This window comes from Hesperophylax consimilis, chromosome 13 (genome assembly GCF_061612785.1).
Source record: "Hesperophylax consimilis isolate HC1 chromosome 13, BYU_Hcon_1.0, whole genome shotgun sequence".
Lineage (NCBI taxonomy): Eukaryota > Metazoa > Arthropoda > Insecta > Trichoptera > Limnephilidae > Hesperophylax > Hesperophylax consimilis.
In genome coordinates this window covers 3,716,960-3,741,808 of record NC_142848.1, presented here as the reverse complement: position 1 = coordinate 3,741,808, position 24,849 = coordinate 3,716,960, and the positions used below count along the sequence as shown (strand labels likewise).

Below are 24,849 nucleotides of genomic sequence, written 5' to 3'. Positions count from 1 at the left end.
AAGTATGTGCAAAGAATACCCAATCTCGAAAATATCCTATTTTTCCAAAAATATACACCAAATTAAAAAAAATATTTTGTCCACAATTAGTTTATGAAATTCCTTATAAAATGAGATAACACTCACCTCTATTCGTTCAAAAAATTCTCAGATGCAAATGGATTTTGACGGAGAACGTAAACCACAGCAAGCTCACACTCAGAGGTCATGACAGAGAATGTCAAAAAAAGTTCGACTTCCGGCAATCTGTCATATTAGTTTTGCCAAAGGAAGAATAGTATTTACCGATTTCACTTTTTAAATGACTAAAATACGTGAGTGCTTCCATCTAGAAAAAGTCAAATCTTTTTATTTTACTGGAGCACAGTTACCTCGCAGGAGCAAAGTAGGAACGTTTTACGGTATTGGCCTTTACCGAACAGAGCACCGGTTGTATCGCAGCTATTTAGACGTGAAAGAATACAATGTTTTCATCTCAATGTGTTTAAAACATTTGTCGCAGATTTTCGGTTCTGAATAGAGATATAAAACGAGACTTATTCTTCTAACTTCCAAAAAACATTTTCCTGTGCACCAACAGGTGCACAAGAAAACAGGTTCTTTCAAAATACAAAACAGAAGTTGTAACTCTGGCACGCCGTGCTCTTTCCACCCCCTGGTGCTTTTATTTTCTACTGAATATTTGGGTATCCATCGAAGTGATAAGTGATAAAGCATTTGCTCCATAATGATTTTGTACATACCTGACATGTTGCTGGAAAATGGCTGAAAAAGGTTGAGCACGACCCCATACAACTTTGGGCAGTAAATATCCTTCATCAACTACGTGAATTTTACTGTTTCCCAGTTCTGTGTTATTGGTAGAGGGTTCAAAGATGAGTAAAATACGGACTTCGTCCCTTTACGCATGCCTTCCTCTGAGAAAAGAGACAATGGAAGAGGAGTGAGTTCATATTGGAAATATTCCGTATGTCCACTTTCAGACTTTTTCACAATACGAATACGATGTAATAGCATTATTGCCACAGTCACACCTGAAGATTTTTGACACTGTTGGTCACTGCTGCAAGAAAAACTACCGCATCCTTACATTTTAAGGGTAGAACTCCAAAGATCTGGTTATTAGACATAGCAAATTTCCTCATCTATTAGGCCATATGACTTTGTCATACCCGATCGTGGCATTGCTTGTAGACATAACCACGTTTAATTTGGGAAATGGTTCATGGCAAGCAAACCAATCAATGAGAGTTTGGAAGTTTTGATCATCTCTCTCTTGATTCGTGTAGGCCTCATCTCCACATGTTGCTCTGACGTTCCTGATTCAACCCCACAGAATGACTCGATACCCTTACAAATGTTATGCAGATAAATAAATCCGTCCAACGAGCTCTATTTTATCCATTTTATCTTTCAATGTCAACATGTCTTGAAGATACAGGTGTGCACTTTTGGCGTAATAGAAGTGAGTGAATTGAAAGAAAGGTATAATTTTTTGGACCGTTGCGAGCTCCCAATTTTCAATACGTTCCGATAACTTTGATTTTACATAAGGGGACCAATATATAAACATATTAAAAAAATTGGGACTACCAGAATTATGATCGCGAACCCCTTTGTCGCATTAATTGCAGTGGCCTATAAGCTCTTATTCCACCCATGTGTTCATATCCTTTTACAACTTGTGAAATGACTCACTCATGAGGAATGGTGTTATTGAATGAAATTTCTGAAACGGGAGATATACTTAGAATGGGTTGTTTCATAGAATTTGAATAAATCTCAACCTTCTTTTTCAGGTTCCGTGAAAGTCCTATTCAAGTTCTGTTATTATATCATTATAGGCCAGTCAGTTACTTGACAGAACTGAAATAAAACAGAACCTGAAAAGAACTTTCACAGAACTTGAAAATTTACTTTGAAATTTGAAGAATTGTTCATATTATCTGAAACAACCCGTCCTAAGTTTCTCTTTGAATAGTATATTTTAATAAAAACATAAAATCAAACCATTACACCATATATTTAACGCATGCATCAGAGACAGTATTTTCCGAATAAATTCAAACTAGCTAACATCATCCCAATACACAAATCAGGACCTCGATGTAAAACAGACAACTAAAGACCCATCACATTAACTTCTCAATTGTCTAAGATATTAGAAAAATGCATTAAAAAACGTATCGTCGATTTTCTGGAATCAAACTCACTCCTTTCACCCAACCAATATGACTTTAGAACTAAACTAGGTACTGATGATGCCATATTTAATTTAACCAAAAACATTTATTCTAACCTGGACTCAAACATTAAAACTCTAAACATTTTTTTAGATTTAAAGAAAGCCTTTGACACAGTCAACCTCTTAAAGAAAATATTGGAATTAAACATAAATGTCTCATGCTGTTACAAAATTATGTATTGAATCGCCAACAATGCACAAAAATTGGAACATATTTGAGCAATTTTGATTTAGTAATACATGGTGTACCACAAGGAACTGTATTGGGGCCGCTACTCTTTCTAATATATAAAAATGACTTATTTAATATTAATATGCCTGGTAAAATTTTCTCATTTGCTGACGATACTGCAATAACAGTCTAAGGAAAATCATGGGAAGATACTACTAACAAAGCTAACAAACTATTGTCAAAGAGTGGCTAGATGGAAACCTACTTACCCTAAATTATGATAAAACTATTTGTATTCCTTTCTATAACACACAGAAGTCAGCTCCTAAAACCAATCTTAATTTGAAGTTTCATAACGTAAATTGTAACCCAAACACATTCTGTAGCTGTGAGGAGATGAAAACTTATTAAGTATTTAGGTGTCACTATAGATTGTCAACTTAAATGGACCAGTCATATTCAAAAAAACTGTTAACTAATTGAGATACCTAAAATATATTTTTAAAAGAATGAGTAATGTAGTAAATATAAAAACCATGAAACTAGTTTATGACTCACTAGTTCATTCATCTCTTTCCTATGGAATAATTGGCTGGGGCGGAACTTTCAACAATCATGTAAAACCACTAGAAATTGCACAAAAATCAATTATTAAGATAATGTACCAAAAAACTAAATCCTATCCCTCTAAACAATTGTTCCAAGAAACTGAAATTTTGGACCTTAAGCAGACCTATAGTGTTCAATGTCTTTAATTTATTTACAAGCGACCAAACAACTTTATTAAAAATTCAAATTGTGCCAGTCAACGACATGGCGCTTGTGAATGTGCTGTGCCTCACTGCAAACCCAGGTTGGCCCAAAGGCATATTAGTTTTATTGCTCCAAAAATGTATAATTCTTTATGTACAACCTTTAAAAGGGCCACGTGTGTAAACCTTCAATCTTTTAAAAACTACATCAAATCTTGACTAAAAAACACTGAACTAGATATTTTTTCTTATAAGTTTTAGCAAAGCTATCTGTAACATTTATATCCATAGACAGATTATTTTTTATTATTTCACATAGATACAAAACAGCGGATATATTTTAAGGTTTGTCATGCTTTGTTTGCTAATTCACTTTTTAAGATGTCTTCTTTAAAAACTAGTATTTAACTTATTTTTGTGTTATTTTAATATTCTTACATATTTCAAGCTTTAGTTTCTTGTATTGCATCTGTACAGTAAGTCTTTTAAAATAACTTAAATTTATATTTGATATTGTATCTCCACTTAAACCATAGAAATAAGATAAAAATACTTATAATACCCACACTCAGGCTTCGCCTTCGTGGGATTTTTTTTTTTTTAATTACGTACATTTATTACAATATTTTTTATACAGTTTTCAATATTTTATGTAACTATCCACGTATGTATAAAAAAAATTCAATAATATATAAATAAATAAAAATAATACTTTCTATTTGAATAGTTCTCTTTTTGGTAGTTCCTATATAGAAGGCCGAAAACCGAATAGTACATATTCTAATAATTCTTTTGAATAGTCTATTTTGAATAGATTATTTTGTATAATTATCTTCCAAATGTTAGGAATATCGAAATGAGAAATCGTGTACTATAACTGAATGAACATCTGTTGTTTTTAAATTTTGTTTTTGGTGATCGATTCTTCGATTACAGATTTAAATAATCAATTTAGAGTGTGATTAAATAAGAGCTAGAGATTATTCTCATTGTAAAGGGTATTAGACATTGATCGTCACAAAATTAAAATGTTGACAAAATATAAATATTATTTGATAGTGCAATCGTTTTTTACATTAATCAACTGTGGATTTTTAAAGATAAAATATATTAAAAACAGTGTCACCTTATCTGTTAAGTATATAATACTGTTGAATTTGGCAGCCACCTCTGGTTTCGAGCCTCAAAAAGCCCTTGACTCTGTGCAGAAATAGGCAGCCCATTTGATAGATTCTCCTACAGATTGCAATCTTTAGACCACAGACTACGTCCACAGGTGGAAATGCTGTCCTTGTTCTTTTTTATGTCACACCACACAAGAGTCCGAACTGTCTGAAGCCAGTGAGACTATGGCATCCCCAATTGGGGTATGTTGTGAGGCTGAAGGTATCGGGGAGGGGAAGGAGATGAGAGGAGGAAGGTGGGGAAGTGGCTGGCTATTCAGATCTGCTCACCAAATACGGCCAAAGACATTTCAAGCAACTTTTCAATTCTGAATGGTGGTCTCACACCAGGGCGATATCATCCATTCTGGAACGTGCTGCAAATATACTATACACTATTTAAAATAAGTAATTTGTGAAATAACACAAATTAGTCAAATACAACTTATTTGCACACGCCGGGATTTAAACCCGCGACCTCCCGCTTGCTAGTCGAGAACTTTACCCTTCGACCACGGAGTCTCTACCAGTATTTCATTGAAAGATGCTCCGAGGAACTAGCGTCATTGATCCCTTCGGCACCGGTGCATAGACGGGAAACGCGTAAATCTTGCGCCCATCATTTGTCACATAACAAGGGGTCGTTTCTACGACTCGTTCTTGAGTTTAACAGCTCGGCTGTGGAGCAACTTGCCGGCCTCTGTGTCTTCCCTCCATTTTGTCTCTTCAAGACCCATGTTCACTGGTTCCTCTCCTCAAAAAAGACAATCCACACAGCATCCTCAAAGATGACAGGCCCCGAGGGAAATTATTTTCTGTGTGCAGTTAATACAAAAAAAAATTAAAAAGTACAACCTATGATTAAATATATCAATTAGAAATTCAATTTTGTTTTCATGAATTAATGAATACATGAATGATCAATTAAAAAATGAACGTGTGACATGGAATCTTAGAAGTGGAAATTAACGCACTTCCCGACATCCGATCGAGCTGCAACTCGGCAGGTAGACTCGTTGTCAATGACAATGCTTTCTATCAACTTTTGGTGGCAATCATGCATACATATGCGCGCACACACGCATTTTTCCTGAAATTCGATAACAATATATGTTTTTTAAATACAGCAGTTAAAATACGAAATAAATGTCGATATTGTCCAATTAGGATTTGGCTTAGGTGTTAGCGGTGTTGGCTCCATTCCAAGGGGAGGAAGGTTCAATCCTCAGTCAAAATAAATCTTTAAAATTGGCTTCTAGCCGGCCCAAGAGATGGTAGGAGGCAGCAATTAATTAGGATGATAATTAAAAATAGTTTTTTTTATAGATTATTTTGGGTAAGACTGAATAGTTGATAGGTTTATTAAAAATAACACAAAATAAAATAAAATTGTTTGTTTAATGTTTAGCATTACATAAAATATAGCACCTTTGGTACCGGGTACATTACATATTAAATAAAAATAATTTGTGACAGACGTATGACTTTAATTACCATTGAGGAGCTGAATGCAATAACAACTTACGATGAAAATTGTAGTTTTGAATAAAAAGCATTCAAAGTTTTTTTAAATGCGTAACGTTCACTTTAACTAGTGTTAAAACTGTTTCATGTAGCTTCATCTGTGTAAACCCATAAAAGTAATATTCATTCGAAACTAGTGTTCAAACTGTTGCATGTAGCTTCGTCTGTGTAAACCCATAAAAGTAATATTCACTCGTAACTAGTGTTCAAACTGTTCCATGTAGCTTCATCTGTGTAAACCCATAAAAGTAATATTTTTTCTACAGCAGATGAAGAAAAGATTGGAGTTCCCAAAAAGGCGATGGGAGTGAAAACAGCTTATGCGCCTCTTAACCTTTAGGTGTGCGAAAAGTGCCAGCGTCGCGGTAGCGCTCGTTCCGACAGTTCACTTTTGGCACGCGTCAGTGACGGTTGTGTTTCCGCGTTCATATTTTTATCAATTAAATTGCGTTCTAACTTTCTTCAATCACTCATTTATTTCTATAAACACTGTAATTATTATTATTTTTGATATTCCTAATTTTGATTTCAGAATGTCGAGAGTGAAAGTTCAGATATAGATGTTGAAATGACAGAACAATTTGAAAACTGCGTTAGTGATTATGAGAGCGATATCGAAAGTGATATTGTGGTTCCTGTGAATCGGAGATTGCGTGTTATTAGTGACAGCAACGATGGTGTGGATGACCTTGAAAATGTAACACAATCAAATACGTAATTCTTGGAACTACCGCCAAATGCTACGTTTGCAATAAATTTTCCATATATTTTCTGTAATATTGTTGTCAATAAATATGTTGTATTCAATTTCTGTGCTTTTATAATCATAGTTTGAAACCTTCTGAAGAGAATGTTGAAAAAATTATGAAAATTAGTGTATTGTAACAGAAATGAAAAGCGTTTTTCTTTTTTATAAAAATTATCTATAAAAATGCACTTTCTTACTGGAATTTTCAGCATATTTTAACTAAGACTCTAATAATGGGGGTTTGCTCGAAGCTCACATTTGAATTAATTCCTACGAATTCGTAACAATAATATATATATTTTTTAGACCAATACCTACAGATATAAGTTGTTTATGTTTAAAATTAATAAAAACAGTACATTTACATTAAAATATTTTCAACTACAAAATTAGCAGTAGGCATCAGATTTTATTTTTCTAGATGATGAATTAGTAACTTCCCGAAGTATTCATCTAGAAACATCAGAGATTTTAGTAATACATTCTTCAGAAATAATTAAAATAAATCCCACGGAAAGATCAATTTTCTAGGCCTGCTATGGCAGATTCAACCTTAGGTCTGTCCGATACACAGGGCCGCGCATTTCATATTTTTGTGCACGGTTTCTTCACTTACGTCGTTATGATTCTGACTTTATTTTAGGGCATTGTCCCGTCTCAAGTTGTTAATGCATCCAGCTTCTCAATTGAGGCATTTACATAAGTGTTGAAATCATATTTATTGGAAGATTTTAAAAACATATTTTTTATTTGCAATTGAAGTTAAAAGTAGCTATAATCTAAGTCAGAGTTTTAAACGGTTATTTTTTTTGAAAAGTATATGGTTATGGGGCTTGGCATGTGGATGATTTCAACTCACATTTGCAGGCCTCACAGTTTTTCTTTTAGTTTGAGTTCACTGCATAAAAATACACTCAATGAAGAAAAAACTAAATGGCATACATATTTTCACATACTATGAATACCGTTAAAAATGTGTAAATTTAATATTTTTAGTTATAATTATTGATTTTAAGAACCGCACATTCTGAAACGGTTCCAACTGGCGACAACGTCATTATGACATAGACATCGCCACTGGCTAGTAAGACGAATGTCTCCAATGTTAACAAATTATTAAGTGTCAAATTAAGAGTCCAATGTTACCCGGCGTGACTGCAACGCCACCGAATTCACGAATAAAAACGAACATGTCATTTTGACGCTATATCGAAAATGACGAAATTTAAATCATTATAGAAAATTTATTCGTTAACTTAAAACAAAAAACAAAAAACACCTTCATTATTGTAATTTTTTCCGAGACAAAAAAATAAAACAATGAAAATACCCTATTGTATGCAGACATTCTTTAATCTTTCATAAAATAAATATGATTTCAAACACCCAACACAATTTTACAAAGTTTGTGAACATATTATGCATTAGCATAGAATAAAGAATAATCCAAGAAATGCCTAGTAGACATGTCTCGTAGGCTATTCCAATACAAAACTGTGTTTATGAAATTCAAATGAGCGAGCCAGACTAAGTGGCACTTCTAGTTTTCTTCTTTATTCTATGATTGAATGTATTCCTCAACATTGGTACTTTTAGGCTACAGGAAATATTATTCTCAAAGTCATAGGTACAAAGTATGGATCACAAAACAATCTCCAATATAAAGTGACATCTCGTAAAGCTATTTTGTTCAATTTCATGGCAAAAGATTTTCAGATCTTAAATGATAAATTGTCAGTGTAAATTTTGTTTAAAAAATCTAATACTATGGACCAAATAAATTAATAAAATACTCTTATTAGATACCTAGTCTTAGCAAAATTATGCATGTTTAATTAAATTATATTATTATGTACTTGTTCCCAAGATGACCTAGGACAAAACTTTACTGCACACACTACTCATTTAAATTAATATTTCCGTTTAGTTAATAAATAAAAATGGGAATCCGGTCGATAAGAAAAACAAAATATTATTTTAAAATAAACCAATAACTTAGTAAACACAACATTTATTTTTATACTTAATGCCGATCGGGTTCTCAGTCAGGTTGTTCCCTGGTGACAAAGACCTCTCTATTTCCAACCCCCTTTCTTCCCATTACTCCACTGGAGGTAAACCCAATTATTTGAAACCTCTTTGTGAAAGCTTAAAATATTTATTACACGTGTTACTTGTAGATTTTAGATTTGAATACAGTATTATACGGCCCCGAAGAAGCTACGGTTGTAGCGAAACACGGTTGGCATTAATTATAAAAATAAAGGTGGTGTTACTAAGTTATTGATTTATCTAAAATTATAATGTCACATCACAAAGTATCTGCTTCGTGCGAACAATGCTGTGATAACTCAGTGGATTAGAGCAGTTCTCCAGTTAGTGGAATATCCTAGGATTCAAATCTTGGCGTTAGCACAAACTAAGATAAAAATGCAAGGAATTTTAACTTTCAATTGTCTCTCTAAACAGATTTTTTTTGTAAATCACTGGTTTGTTTAATTTGGTAAACCATTTGTGTATGCTACTAAACCACCATTTTTAATGAAAGCAGATTCATATATTATTTAAAGCACAAATCAGGAATATGTAGCAATAACACAAAGAAAGATTTACGAGTTAAAAAAAAATCTAATTTCAAATTATATAGTATGAGTTGTTGACAATATAACATAATGTAGATGTATATTACATTGGCTAGGCTTACATTTCAGATCTAATACAAAAATAATCACAATAATATTAATAATATGTACATACATACATAATAAACATCTGGAGAAAAGAGATATTAAAAATATTTATGAGTGTAATAATTTGTTAACACCAATATCAATACAAATACCCCGTTGTGTCAATTTGTTCAGTGCAAAACTTTCATCATGGCACTGGTTAAACCGATTAGATAAATATTAATTAATTGTATCTAATTTACAAATTGTACATAAATCAGGAATAATTATTGAAAATAATATTTATAAAAGGATATATTAACAATGTAACAAAAGATACATACAGTAAAACCCTCACATAAGGTTCCTAGATAAGAAGCTTTCACGCATAATAAGTTCTTTTTTTCGGTCCCTTGAAGACAAAAATTAAAAAATGGCCTAATTTATCCCAGGTAATAAGTTTTTTTCTCGGTCCCTTGGAAAACCTTATAAAAGGGTTTCACTATTATAGCATCGAACCAGTCTAAAAATGATTTTGATTCAAGAAAGGAATGCTTCATATGTGCTGCATAAACTAAAATAGTACATCTTTGCCATTTTACTCAAGGCAATAAAGACAGAAGATGCGCTAGTATCCATTTTAGCAATGAATCAACACCATGAATATATTGGTTTGACTTTCTAAGGATATAATTTTTGAGCCCACACAAATACTTCTGGTTAAAAATAGACAAATAATTATTGAATTCCGTAAGTCACCCACTCTGTGCAAGCGGCTTCTCTACAGAGTATCCGACCATCCCCAAATATAATATAATTATAACTGAAGAACTTCCTTGAAATGTTGAAAAAATTAGTAAAGTTAATTATAATTTGAATTTTTCAATACTAATAAAATAACATGCTTTATGCTCAAATGTGATTTATGTTTTCATTAGGAATTAGCCAATAAAGATGTTCCGTTTCATTGGCCACAATCTAAACCAATCATAACTAATAAAATATTCCCTAAATTCAATTAATCAGTGAAATCCCATTTACAGGGCTTCAATTCGAGACACAGAGAGATTCTAGCCTCTTAAATGTGTTGCCATATTGCCGGGTACTTTCTTACTCTTAAAATAAAATTCGGCAAATGTATCCCAATTTTTTTGAGGTCTTCAATTAACTGAATCATAATATTATTTATTAGTAACTATTGTTGAAATGGCTTATTTTGTTGATTTCTAAATATACCCCACAACACGGCATCCCCAAAGATGGCATTGAGGGAAATTATTTCCCTTAGGGCCTCCCCGTGTGAAGTTAATATTTTAAAAAATTGATATTGAAATGGATTGTTACATTTCTATAAGAATGGAAAGGAAAAATAAATCAGTACAATGTACCATTTAAATATATTTATCCTAATATTATATTATACTCCATTAATTGTATCGATACTTACTTCTATGGATCACACATATTTCTACAATAAGAATATAACACTTAATAAATAAATTAGGATTATCCATTACCAATAATCTTTATAAATTCAACTATTATATTGCAAAGAAACTAAATATCTTTGGGAAAAGAAAATGTATTATAAAATAAAGTTTCGCAAAAACCTTTCTTAATCATTTTAGTAAATTTGAGTCAGTGGGGTACTTTCCTACAAGATAATAATATCAAAATATAAAACAATTTTAAAAAAAATTGTGTACATAAAATCAAATAAAATTTTTATTGAAGATCTATTTTAAGAAGCCTCCCTTCAGACTAAGTCATTACGATGACACATACTATTATTTATACTGCTAACAAAATAAAAACTACATTACAAGTGAGGTTAGGGAATTCCAATGACATCAAAAAGTTGTCATGGTTTTATAACTGTAGTTTATAAGACATAATCAGTTGTTGTAAAAACAATAAAAAAACAAAATTAAAAAAACCACAGGACCGTTTTTTACCTTTCTATCTGGCCTGGGCTAGTTATGGCCTACCACATTTTATCGCGGCTCCCAAGCTAACATAATATATACTTATAAATATAAAAATAATAATTTTTAAATATCAGAAATATATTAGCACATGGTGTCTGGAAACTAGTGATACAAGTGAGAAACTGATAAATCTACAAGGAAAACCTAAAAAACTATTTTTTTTTCCATCTGATCATTTTGATTATTTTTTAAACTTTTTTTTTTCCGCAAATAAAGGGTTAAAAACAATTTCTGAAGCTGGGTATAAGCAGCTGATATTAACCTTGTAGAGAACTTTTTTTTTCATTTGTCCTAAAAATTTCAAAACTTTGGACTCAATTTATTTGTAAACACAAATTTGAGAAAAAATAAAAGTTGTACTACAAAATCGACTCTAAATGTGATGTAGATTCACCAGTTTCCCGCTTATACCACAAGTTTCCGGGCACCATGTACGTAATATGTAATATCAATTTGTTTGGCGACCTAATCTCATATCTAAAATCTCAACATTGGATAAAGTTGTTGTACTCACAATGTACACAAAGCCATTTAATTTGTAAAATTCCAGATTGTTTCTAATACTTTGATATGAAATCAAAAGATCATACTTAAAATATATTATTAAGTTTTGCTTGGTTTATATTATGTACTTTAAAACAGTGATAAACGAAGACACATACAGTCAATTTGTAAAAAAATATGTCTTTTATTACGTATTGCTACAAAACAGTGAGAAAAAACAGATAGGGCAGTTTTGAAGAGCTATTAAATAAAAAGGGGAAACTTAAAGAAATGGGGTTTATTTTATTCGGTACATCATGGCATTTTATGCATCAAGCCTTGAAGATGACACCAGAAAGATGATGACCCCCAGCATGCGATACATTGATGAAGGCAATTTCTGAAGTTTTTGACCACATTTTGGCACATTTTGACGGGTATAGTGGCGATTTCCTCCCGAATTCGATCCTTGAGTTCATCCAAAAATTTTACTTCAGGTAGCCCCAAAGGAAAAAGCCGCAAAATGCAGCCGGCAGGCCCGCAGGGTGGCAACGAAAGAACGGCCATTTTCAAGAAACATGCGGACGGCGAAACCCCGGTGTCCGGACCAAACTACAGTAACGACTGAAAACGGCACGACCCTCCCGACACAATGAGACCCCTCCCAGGTTCCTACCCCCACCTAAATACATTTTATATTATATATTTACAAACTATATACGAAGTATATACCGGGTGTAATAAGACATACCCTACAGACATTATTTCTTAGCTTATTTGGAGTAAAATATTGATGGCTTAAAGTCAAACAACGCCAACTACAAAAAACATACAAACAATTCTAGGTATTAACCCAAAGATATTAGAAGAACGAGATATGCTATGTTGTCCGTCGGACCGTAGGCGGAGTACTACCTAATTAGGGTACTTTGAACGGTATCGGGACGTGTACGCACAGAAATCTGTTCTATGTATTAGTGCGGCTACCTTAGCGTAAGCGAAGGTGTGCAGTAGTATTGGTGAACAAAACCGGCGACACTGGGCAAAACAATTCCACACAGTACGAACTGCTCATAGCACATCTCGTTCTTCTAATATCTTTGTATTAACCCATCGCATTCAAAATTATTATGACAGGAACTAAATTAATTTTTGTGAAAACTTGTCCTGAATTTATTGATGTAGTAAAAATTACGTAGCTTTTTGTTTTTGTATTTATTGAATACAAATTAATTGTTTTACATAATTTATTTTTTATTAATTTAAAAAACGTAAGATGGCAATGCATACGACTTTAAGTAAACATAAATATGTTTATAAGCAACATTAAATATGGCGGCCCGAACTAGACCTTCTATGACAGCTGCCTTAAATTGTGACAGCTCGGAGGGAATCGGCTTAAGTGAAATAATTTTATCTAAAAATAAAATACACCAATAATTCGAGGGCTTAAAGTCAAACAACGTTATCTACAAAAAAAAAAAACATGCTAATACCAATTCTTTTATTTGTCGTCACTGGTCAAGCTTACTAATTTTTAAACACACGCGGATTTTGACGGTATTATTAGGAACTGAAAATGTAATTTTTTTTAGGTTAACTTTTTGTATGGGGAGGCCATGTTGAATATTAAATTTCAGGCTCTCTGATTGGCCCAATCAAATACTGCCGTTTTTGTTCTGTAACCTAAAGCAGATTGCAGTTGTTGTTTCGGAACTAAATACAATAATTCAAAAATGTAAGTGATGATGTTATTTATAAAAACCGAAACCTTTGCAGCTGTCAATAGTATTTTTGTTTTTCTATCCATCGTCCAACTCATTTTAGACCAATGATGAAGATAGCCGTCTGTGTTTTAACAAGCCTCAATTCTTACTCCAAATAAACCCAAGAATTTCTCCCAAATATTAAAAAAGAACAAACTTTAATTTCTGAATTAACCAAAGACCTTTATGTATTTTGATACTTTTAGCAATAGGCCATAATTTAATTTTGGGTTGAACCAATTTTTAATGATAATTAAATGGCGTATTCATGAGTTGGTATCTACCGCTTTTCTGTGACCATATAAACCGAGCAGAACTTAATAATTACACATTTTAATTTAAAAGATTTTCATTCCATACGTGATGGCAACTTCAGAATATTAAGCTATCACCGTCGTTACATCAACACGATTAACACATTACATTACCCCATCGTCCATGAGCCAATGGCATCCGTGAGGAGTCAGATCTATCAGGAGAAAGCTCCTATGTCTGAATGAACGAGGAGAGAGGAACAGAAGCCGGCTGGGAGGGATTATGTGGTTCTGCTGCCGCCTCCGCAGGGGCTGCACTTGGATATGATGGCACTGCTGCCGCCCAGGGTCACGGATCCCTCGCTGCCGTTTTGTACTTCGCTCGTTTCGTGCCGTCTCTGGAAAGTAAACATTGATTTCAATAAATGGAAGAAAGTCAAACAGTAGAGAGGAAGATTATTAGGTAAACTGTAATTTAGTTTATATGTTTATTGTCCTGATGAAGGTTGAGCTCAATCGAAACCGGTCGAAGTGTATAACTCAAATAAAGTGGTTTTAAACAAAGAACTCTTTTCATTCATATAATATCAAGCCACAAAGTGTTTGCTTTCTTCTATAACACATATAATATATTATGTATGTCCAGATCTTATCGAATTATAATAAATATTTGTTTATAATCACTTGCATAAATAAATACATTTTAAATATGACCAATATTTATTTAACCCACATGGGTGTGTTAGTATATTATAAGATAGTTTAAACAAATATTGGTCGTATAAAATATACAACTGTTACAAATTTAAGCATGAATGAATTACCATAAGTTATTCGAATTACTTCTTTTCCTCATTGAGTAAGTCTTTCCAGACAAAAATGCCCCGCCTTACAATTGACTAATCAAGTACCTAGGTACTCATAAATACAAGTTTTACTCCCACTACAAAGAGTTAATCGCAATCACTCTCCAAGATACCTACTCTAATCACAACTCTTACTCACCCTTTCTTTTATAATCATTTTAGCTTGAACCAGTAAAAACATTAGTCATTCGACCACATTAAAAATTGAATAAAATTTGAAAATGGAATGTTAACTAGGTCTAAAGGCCCCAGTACACATTCGGCCAACGCGTGCGGCCAACGCGTTGGCCGAATGTGTACTGGGCCATTTTGTGTGAATTTCGCGTTTGCGGCCAACGCTCGCCGGCGAGCCGATGAGTGTCGGTTTTTCGTGCACGAATCAAAGGAATTTGGCGCGAGCGGCAAAGAGCGTTCACACATTGGCCGAACGTTCAGTTCATAGTCGCGCGTCGGCCGGAGTGGACGTGTGTGGTTTGGTATATTTAGTAGACTGTAGTGTCGTGTCGCGAATATGGCGCCATGGAGTAACGAAGAACTGTTTAGGTTCATTGATTATTATCATAATGAATCCATTATATGGAACCCCAAACACCAGCAACACAAAAATAAAAACAGAGTAAGTAACTTGCCTCACTACATAAAATAATACATGTTTAGTTGCGATATTAATTTGTCTATAGGTATACCGTTCCTAGCTACTTTTTTCGTTTTTACTATCAACTAGAGCTAGTAGTTCCTAACTACTTTTTTTATTTCAGGTTAATGATGCTTGGAGTAGAATTGCAGACAGTATGAATATCCCTGTAAGTGAATTAAAAAAAAAGAAGGAGTCGTTAATGGCAACGTACAGAATTCATCGTAGGAAGAAAATCCAGTCCATTAAATCCGGCATGGGTGAAGAGGAATATTACAACCCAATTTGGCCGTTTTATGAAGCAATGGACAATTTTTTAAATGACGTTTATGAATGTTCCAGCATTATTAACACAGAGGGTAACAGTGTAAGTAAAACAACATATTTATTTTGACAAATTTTAATTATTTTCTATACTGTTTCTACAAAAATAATTCATAAAATCCAACCGTATCTGGGTTGCTGTTTGGGTAGGTCTACGTGGCACATTTTGTAATGGCAACAAAGCACTATCTCTATTTTCATTTCTCCATGAACCTGGCCGTACAAGTTCTCCGTTAATGAAAGTATCAAATGAACCTGGGGGTGTATAAATATTCCGAGATGAACTACTGTATCTCAAGAAGTTATGTAAAAGTAGACAAGACATTGAAATAATAGAGGCTCGTAAAGGGGTTTCCAGAGCTATAGCTTTTTTAAAAATTCGAAACCTGTTGGATAGGATGCCGAAAGTATTTTCTACTTTTACACGAGAATGAGACAATTGCTGATTAAATATTCTTTCCGAGGATCCTTGGGCATGGTGGCCTGCAAAAGGTTTCATTATGTGGCTACTAAGCGCAAATGCTCCATCTCCTAAAAATACGAACGGAATATCATTGTCGCCATCCGGAAGTGGGCTCGGAGGTGGTAAATTCATAGTGCCAGAAGATAGTTTTTGACATAAAACACTCTGATTAAATACGCCGCCATCACTTATCCGACCTTTACATCCTACATCGGCAAACAAAAAACAATAATTACTATCAACTAGAGCTAGTAGAACAATGCTGAAGCTGCCTTTATAGTTAATATAGTCAGACGCACTCTTTGCCGGTGATTGTATAGTTATGTGTTTGCCATCTATAGCCCCAAGGCAATGGGGGAAAGTAAATCCTTCTGACTTGTTAACCCATTCGTCTGCAGTTTCAGGCATCTGAAAAAAAAGTTTTTAACGAGTTAAAAAATTTATTAAAAAAATTTCAACATGTTTTTAACAAGTTATTTTTTTACAGGCTTCATCATCGACATATTCTGTAGAAGATACACTAGATGAACAAGATGATAGTCAAGGAAACAACTCCGTAGCTGGGAGTAACAGTAATCCAGGAAAAGTTCCAGCTACAAAGCGACGTTGCAAAAATCCGCCAGAATTAGCAGAGGCTAGCAGAGAGATGTCAAATGCTTTCAACACTTTAAATCAAGTCCTAAGTAAAGATTCTTCAACACGAGAAGATGATCCATGCGAATTATATGGAAAACTTCTTGCAACAAAACTGAGGAAATATACAGAGATTGAAAGAGAAGAAATCATGTTAGATATAGATAACATGTTGTTAAACAGACGTCGAAAATCACAAATGATTCCTAAAAATTCATACTTCATTCGTCCGCCCTCTTCTCAAAATTCATATGTCATTCGTCCACCATCTTCTCAAAATTTATACCGATCTGAATGGTCATGCTCGCCTCCTCCGCCTTCTTCCCCTCAAAACAGACCATTTTCAGCAAGTACACCACCATCTACATATTATGTTCCTAATCAACTTCTACCTCGACGAGTTCAAATAATTTCCAATGAAGTTTTAGCCCCAGCACAAATATACACGTCACAATCTTCACCCAACCCAACCCATCCACCGTCACAAGAACAGCAAGAATCTCCTGTTGTAATAAGTATACCAGAAGTCTCTCAACATACTATGACTGATGATCACAGTTACACGTGCGAAGGGTACAATTCTTCAGAAACTGACGCAACTCCATCACAAAATATTCTTTATCGAGCATATAGAGATGCATAAAAAAAACAAATTAATTGAAACCTATTTGAGTCAAATATTTGTCAACACAAATAAGCTAAGTATTATCTTGAAATAAATAATTGATTAAAAATAAAACCTTTTTTTTTACCTACCTTAATCATATCTTTTAACACTTCATTGAGTGCTAAACAGACTTCAATCACTATGCGTGAGATGGCTGGGCTTGACATTTTAAACAGATAGTGCAGACTTCTGTAACTGTTCCCGGTAGCTAGGAATCTTAAAGTCACTGCTAGCCGTATTTTTACTGGTATAGCTTCCCTCCATTTTGTGTCCTGTTTTGAAACGATCGGGGAAATTTTTTGTACGAGGTATTCAAAGTCAGTAGGTGACAATCGTACGAAGTTTTCAAACTCTCCAGATGGCTCTGCTAGAAGCTCGGCAAGTTGGTTGTTCATGGTCTCCCTAAAAAAATGTTTTTTTTAAATTCTATATAATAAAAATAAATACCGTCACGCCTATATTTTCACAAAGGGGTGGCAGAATACTCTAGAAGTACACACATTCAAAATAGGATACTAACAATTAAAACAAAATTTGATTTACCTTGTTCTGTTTCGATGAATACTCAGCATCCACCATCTTCTTTTGCGCCATCTTTTTTTAATCACTCTTCTCTGGTGCACAAGTAAAAAAAATTTGAAAGCGCTGTACAAGTATATCGCAGCGGCCGCAGTCGCCCTAACGTCCATCTTCATCTAGCGACCAACGCCGAATGAACACGCGAATGTGTGAACGGTATCACGAAAATCTGCCGGTCGCATTCGCCGCACGCGTTGGCCGAATGTGTACTGGGGCCTTTAGACTCGTCTAATGGCACAACTCACCTATTCTATGATCTATTTCATTGATTCTAAAATAAACAGTGAGAATAGGTTTTCTACGCCAGAATTCCCCATAGAAACAGAAGCCTAATTTGAATCGACTTCAACTTACATTCTATTCTTTATAGAATTGATCATCATTTGAACGGCAATTGCTACAATAGTACAGTAACGTCTATGGTTATGTCAAATAACAAAAAATGGGATAAAAATAGCGTTCATCCGATATACATGTAAGGTACCCAGCGTGTTAATGGTAAAATAATTTATTTTTTTCATGACATCAAAGCTCCTGTTTGAGAATTTTTATTTGGATTCACAAAGAGATATTTTTTGCATTATTTTATGAATGGTACCTTAATTTAATTTATAAAACTGGTATAATGTGTTTAACAAAAGGCATGCTGTAATCAAATATTGTTCCACCCACACTGTCTGTTCAATAAAAAAAAATTATACAGTATGCATAATGAAATTCACAGAATAGATAAAACATTAAATCTAAAAAACTCCATCACAAAGTAATAAATTAGCTTCTGAACTAAAGGGGATTGACTCATCAATTATTTATTGTAACCATTTTCCTTCATAATATTATTTTAATAGCACTACAATAAATTATCTAATATCCAAGCCATTTACCGCTTGGGTAGGCAGAGAGGATGGACCCCCATACAACTCTGTCTTGGCACACATTCCTAGCTTCAATAACATCTATGAACTCTTTTACTAAATTGCCAAGTCCGGACGCTGACCCCTGTTATCAAAGCTCCATTGGACTGCTCGACTCGAAGAATAAAAAAAATTTATTATAATATATTGATAAGGAGACGGTCTGCGTAACTCCAGTAATCATATCATCCATATTCAACTTATTCCCTTGACAGTAAAGGTGGAAACACATTATTAAAACCCGACGCGACCCGATGAAACGCGATGCGTGTTGAGTCGAATCAAATGTATTGTTTTCTTATGACCAGAATCACACTATGAACATCCGACGCGACGCCATGTCGGATGTTCATAGGTGTGATTCTGGTCATAAGAAAACAATACATTTGATTCGACTCAACACGCATCGAGTTTCATCGGGTCGCGTCGGGTTTTAGTAATGTGTTTCCACCTTAACTAGCACCAAATAAATTTCACCATCAAAGTACTTGAGAACTAAAATAAGACTAGTAGTTACATAAAGGTGCAGGTAAACCTGCCTATTATTGCCGATTGTCGAACAATTGCCTTGGCCGTCAATATTCTTGTAGGGCAAGGTGTTGGCCATCAATATTGTAGTGCCCTGTCGAGATTTCCGTAATGCATAAAGGCTCTGGTAAATGGGCAACTTTTTTCCTTTTCACTCTGTTAAACATATGGGTCTCTGTACGCCACCTAATAATTATGCAACTTTTTTTCAAGATCATACAATATGGTGGAGTTATTGCAAGATATTGTTTTTTGTGTTACGAATTTGTCTTATACATTACGGCAATCTTGACAGGTGTGGTGTCCTGTGGTTTTCCTTCTATTGACAATACACTTGAGATGATCGGGAGATTATAATACTACTTCGGTTCATCTGAGATTACAAAAATGTTTATTATCGTGATGTATTTACAATGACTCACGTCCATTTTATAGGATGCCCTAAGTTATTCTGAAGCAGGAGGATCGCTTACTGATGACGCTCGCCTGTCGATCGGCTAACACCAGCTATCTTCGTAACCATTCGGGTATTAGACCAAAAAGTCTGACATGTTGTCTCTGTCATGTGGTACTACTATTGACACCTATGGAGACACCTTAAAACTACACAACTATATATCCTAATTTTAAATTACACACTCTAACGACATCTGTTGAGCGGCATTGATCTACATATATTTTTACCAACACTACATCGGGACACAACAATATTAACAGCTAACACCTTGTCCTGCAAGACTAATGACGGCCAAAACAATTGTTTAATAATAGACAATGGCCAATTTATTTTAATCGTTTACCAGCACCTTAAAACAAATTCTTAACACAAAAAATAAACAATTTACTCAAAACTCAGCCAGTAGAAAGCATTTGTGGAGAATGCCGAATCCTATCCCCGAATGAAGTGCTATGGTAATGATGTTCAAAGTATTTGAAAAATAGGTACCTTAAGTTCTGTGGCTAAACACATGAAAGCATCTTCCACATTAGTGTTATCCTTGGCTGATGTCTCCATGACAAACATGATCTCCGGGATATAGCGGCACATCGCTTCGGCCTCGGCAAACTCCACCTCCCGTAGCGGCGTCATGTCACACTTGTTGCCCACTAGTAACAGAAGGGCCGTGGTTGAAGTGTACCTCCTCACCTCGTCAATCCATCGCTGGAGAGAGAGAAATGATGCCCTCTTTGTAATATCATAAACTGAAAAGATAATTAAAAAATATATTATATTGGGTACCTACCTAAATACCATAAATTAAGTTAGGTACTTACTATGTGATAAAAATGCTTTTTTTTCCTTTTTGAATGTAGAATATTTATAGAAGTAAAAATAAGATTCTTTCATTTTTATTGACATAATATTTCAATTGTCATGTACGTGCAAAAATATATTTATGATTTTTTTAACATTTAAAAAAAGGTTAACATGAGGTGATTGTCATACCTATAATGACTCCATTGGCAGATCTGTAATAACTTTGTGTAATTGTTCGAAATCTCTCCTGTCCCGCTGTGTCCCAAATTTGTAACTATAAATAGAATAACATGAAATATAAATAAAATGTTATACTTACAAAATCTGTATGCTATGAATCATGCATTCATAAATGATTAAAATTCTTTAAAATATGGGAAGTATTTAAAAGGGGTCAAATAATAATTAATTAAATAATAACAAATTGAGGCTAATCTTGTTGGAACTTACAATGAATTTAATCATTGCTGAAACAAACTAAGGGTAATTTGCATGATTTAATAGCGTGCTTATTAGTTAATCATTAATGTTATTACAAATTAATGTATATTACAAGGTTGTGTGGGCTAAAAATAAACATCTTCATCACAATGGACGGAGTAATTCGAAAATTTTAAGAAAAAGTAAATATTTTAATTTTACCTTAACTCTTTTTCCATCTACAACGACTGTTTTCATTGAGAAATCTACACCAATCGTATTTCCATGTCGTTCGATGAAATTTCCCGATTTTAGCCTCTGAACTATGCATGTCTTCCCCGTGCCACAGTCTCCGATCAAAACAATTTTAAATAAATAATCAAAGTGTTCATCGTTCGATAAGCTCATTAAAGTTGTCGGATTTCGACTAGACATTATAAATATTATTATATTGTCATCTGTCAATCAAAAGCACTGTTTATTGTTCAGCCATCTTCACATCTTCAACAGCGATAGGAAATCTAACTAGGAAATGTAGCTGTCAATTTGAAGGTTAAGCAACATAAAAATAAATAAATCAACTAAAGAACTATGGGGGAGAATGGGGCAAACGTAGTAATTAAATAATAAAATAGCATTTATATAGCACAGTTTAGTGTCATTTCACTTCAAGTGCGCTTTACTATAACAAAATCGAAAACGGTAATTTAGTGTTTATGGTCATGTTCTTAAAATTATTCCTTCAGTGTGCCTTACCAAATACAGATCTAATATTATAACATTAATAATAATAATAATAATAAGTGTTTTATCATCTTTTTTTTGTGTAACAAATAGATATAATGATATCCTCACTGGGATCTCCCGTGCTGAGGATTTCATTTACATATTATGTATAATTTAATTATAAGAAAATTAATATTACATCAAAGTTACAAATAAATTTAATTATGAACAAATATCATGCGATATATATATATATATATGAAGTGTTTTTTGGTAAAGTTATATATATGAAATGTTTTTTGGTATAGTTCAGTTGATTCTGTTTTAGTCTGTGTTTGATTTCAGTAAATTTTCTATTTCAGATCTTCCTATGTTAAGTATCCAGCTTTTTATTTCAGATTTAAATGTTAAAGTGTTGAGGTTTTTGAGTGTGAGTGGTATTTTGTTGTAGAGTTTAATACTATGATATAAGAAGCTTTTTTGCCCAAAAGTTGTATTAGTAATTATTTGTTGGATAAGTTTTTGATCATCAGATCTAGTGTTTCTATTGTACGTGTTTGTTGTTATTTCTTGTGTTTTGCGCTTATGAATGTAAATGAGTATAGTTTTAGAATATAGTTGTTTAATTGACATGATGTTAAGATTGGTGAAGATTTCGTTAGTGCTAGTTCTTACAGGAACTTTCAGTATAATTTTCATTATGGCTTTTTGAGATTTAATAAGTGGATTTAGTTTGTTTTTATTTGCACTGCCCCATCCGATAATACCGTATTCTAACAGTGATTGGCAGAGAGCCATGTAGATTTTGATTAAGTCTTTTTTAATGAGCACATTCCTGATAGTTTTGAAAAAATAACTTAGTTTTTTAATTTTATTATCTAAATAGCTAATGTGATTGGTCCATTTTAAATTTCCATCTATTTTTAGACCTAGATACGTTATATAGTCAACGTTTTCTAATGGGGGACAATTACAATGCTCATTTTAGTGATGCGGGCTATGAATTTTCTAGTTAAGGTTTTCTTCAGAGTTTATTGTATTTTTTATTTTGAAAGTGATGAATTTGGTTTTATTAGCATAGTGTAAGTGAATAGTAGTCTAGCCATTTTTTAATCCTGTTTAGTGTGTCTTCTGCTTTCTTAAATGTTTCTGTCCAATTATTCCCATTTATAAGGAGAACAGTATCATCCGCAAAACTGATGATTTCTCCGTCACATTCTATGTGGCATAGATCATTAATGTAAATTAGGAACAGAATCGGACCCAGAATACTTCCTTGAGGCACCCCGCATTTGACATCAATACACTCACTGGTTATGTTGTTAAGTTTCACAGTTTGCTTTCTATTTCCCATGTAGCTTTTAAAGAATATCAGTTCATTATCAGTGATCCCTATGTTAACTAGTTTTTCAAAAAGATGTGAGTGATTTATTGTGTCGAAGGCTTTAGAAAGGTCGAGAAATACTCCAATGCATTTTTATGTGAATCTGGAGAATTTTTAATATATTCAATTACTAACGCTATGGCGTTGGATGTTCCTAGATTTTTTCTGAAACCAAATTGTTTTGGTGATAATAGTTTATTTGATTCTAGGTAATCGATGAGTTGAGTTTTAACTGTTATTTCTAAGATTTTAGATAATGTGTTCAGAATTGTGATTGGTCTGTAGTTATTGATATCTGTACGATTTCCTGATTTAAAGATTGGTGTAATAGTCCCTATTTTGAGTTGTGATGGAAATCTGCTTTCCGTAAAAAATTAATATACTGTTTATACAAAGTGATGACAAAACTTAGAATAACAATGACAGCAGGATAAAACATAACAAGATCATTAAAACTAAAAGATAATATAAAACAGGAGGCAGTTTGTGCTCAGAATTGAGAATCTTCTGAGCAGACATTTAGAAAAAGGTACAATAAGGAGGCAACCGAAACCAAACAATTACCAGAAGTTTGAGAATATGGCTTATTTTAAAATATTCAAAAGAAGATAAGATTTATGAATGGTAAGATTTATTAAATAATTTTGTTTTTAAATCCGTTTAAAATCTAACAATATAAGTACAGCATTGTAACAAAATAGCCGTGGGTGACAAAACCGCGACACTTAATTAAAATAATTATCACACTACCTTTAATTGACTTCTTGAAAAAACACTGAATTTGTTTCCTGAGGGAGACAAAACAAATATGATTTCCCGAGATTTAGTTGGGTGTGCATTGAGCAATATGCAATCACTGCAATCCATATAATCTCCATGTAATGGCATACCACCGATAGCTACCTGTTCCCTTTTTAATAAACAAAGCAGTGATGCAACCGATCTCCCAGCGGTAAAACAATTGGTATTAGCAAATAAATTATAAGATATTCCTTGCATTGAAATGTGTTAAATTAACTTTTTAAATTAATTACCTCTGGTGTATCAATTCATGAAATGTTTAATTATGAGTAAAAACTAATTCAACTGTTAAGTTACATTACACATGCTTATTTTTAACTCATTACCCACATATTGTTTACCATTTCATTTATGGTCTTATAATCATGAACCTAAATATTGTAGTTTCCTCTGGAAACAGATGGATTTTACAAATTCAACTGTTCCGGATGTGACAAGATTTATGTAGGTCAGACAGAACGGACAATCTTCAAAAGGATATCTGAACACTTCAGAGCTTGTAAATTCGGCCACCCTGACAAATCGGCAATTGCCGAGCATTTGATTGAAACCGGGCATTATTTTGGATTTGTTCCTGAAGTCCTGGGGAGACACAAAACATATTGAGCACGGCTGATTACGGAGGTAATTAAAATTCATTAAAATCCCGTAAATATTAATATGGAAGATGGAGCTAAGCTCAGTAGTTCTTGGTATTCGGTAATTGACGGCTACACCAGAACTAAACGCAGAAAACCAATTTAAAATTATACGTTAATGTCAGCTCTTAGAGGGTTAGAGTTGGCAACACGGTATCGCATCTTCATCATAAGCACACATTTCATCACAGCCTTAGATATACTATAACAGCTCTTGGTATCCGGTAATTGACGGCTACACCAAAGCTAA

General features: G+C 33.5%; 1 protein-coding gene across 1 annotated transcript; it reads right to left on the bottom strand.

The window, feature by feature from the left end:
• Nucleotides 1–5,880: 5,880 nt before the first annotated feature.
• Nucleotides 5,881–21,564, bottom strand: Rab19 (RAS oncogene family member Rab19). The gene is made up of 4 exons (XM_089638735.1): nt 21,273–21,564; nt 20,820–20,904; nt 20,319–20,575; nt 5,881–14,162 (listed from the first exon to the last, which is right to left on the bottom strand). Exons 1-4 carry the CDS (start codon nt 21,483–21,485, stop codon nt 14,046–14,048), a joined length of 672 nt encoding a protein of 223 aa, XP_089494861.1. The 5' UTR covers nt 21,486–21,564; the 3' UTR covers nt 5,881–14,045.
• Nucleotides 21,565–24,849: the final 3,285 nt, after the last annotated feature.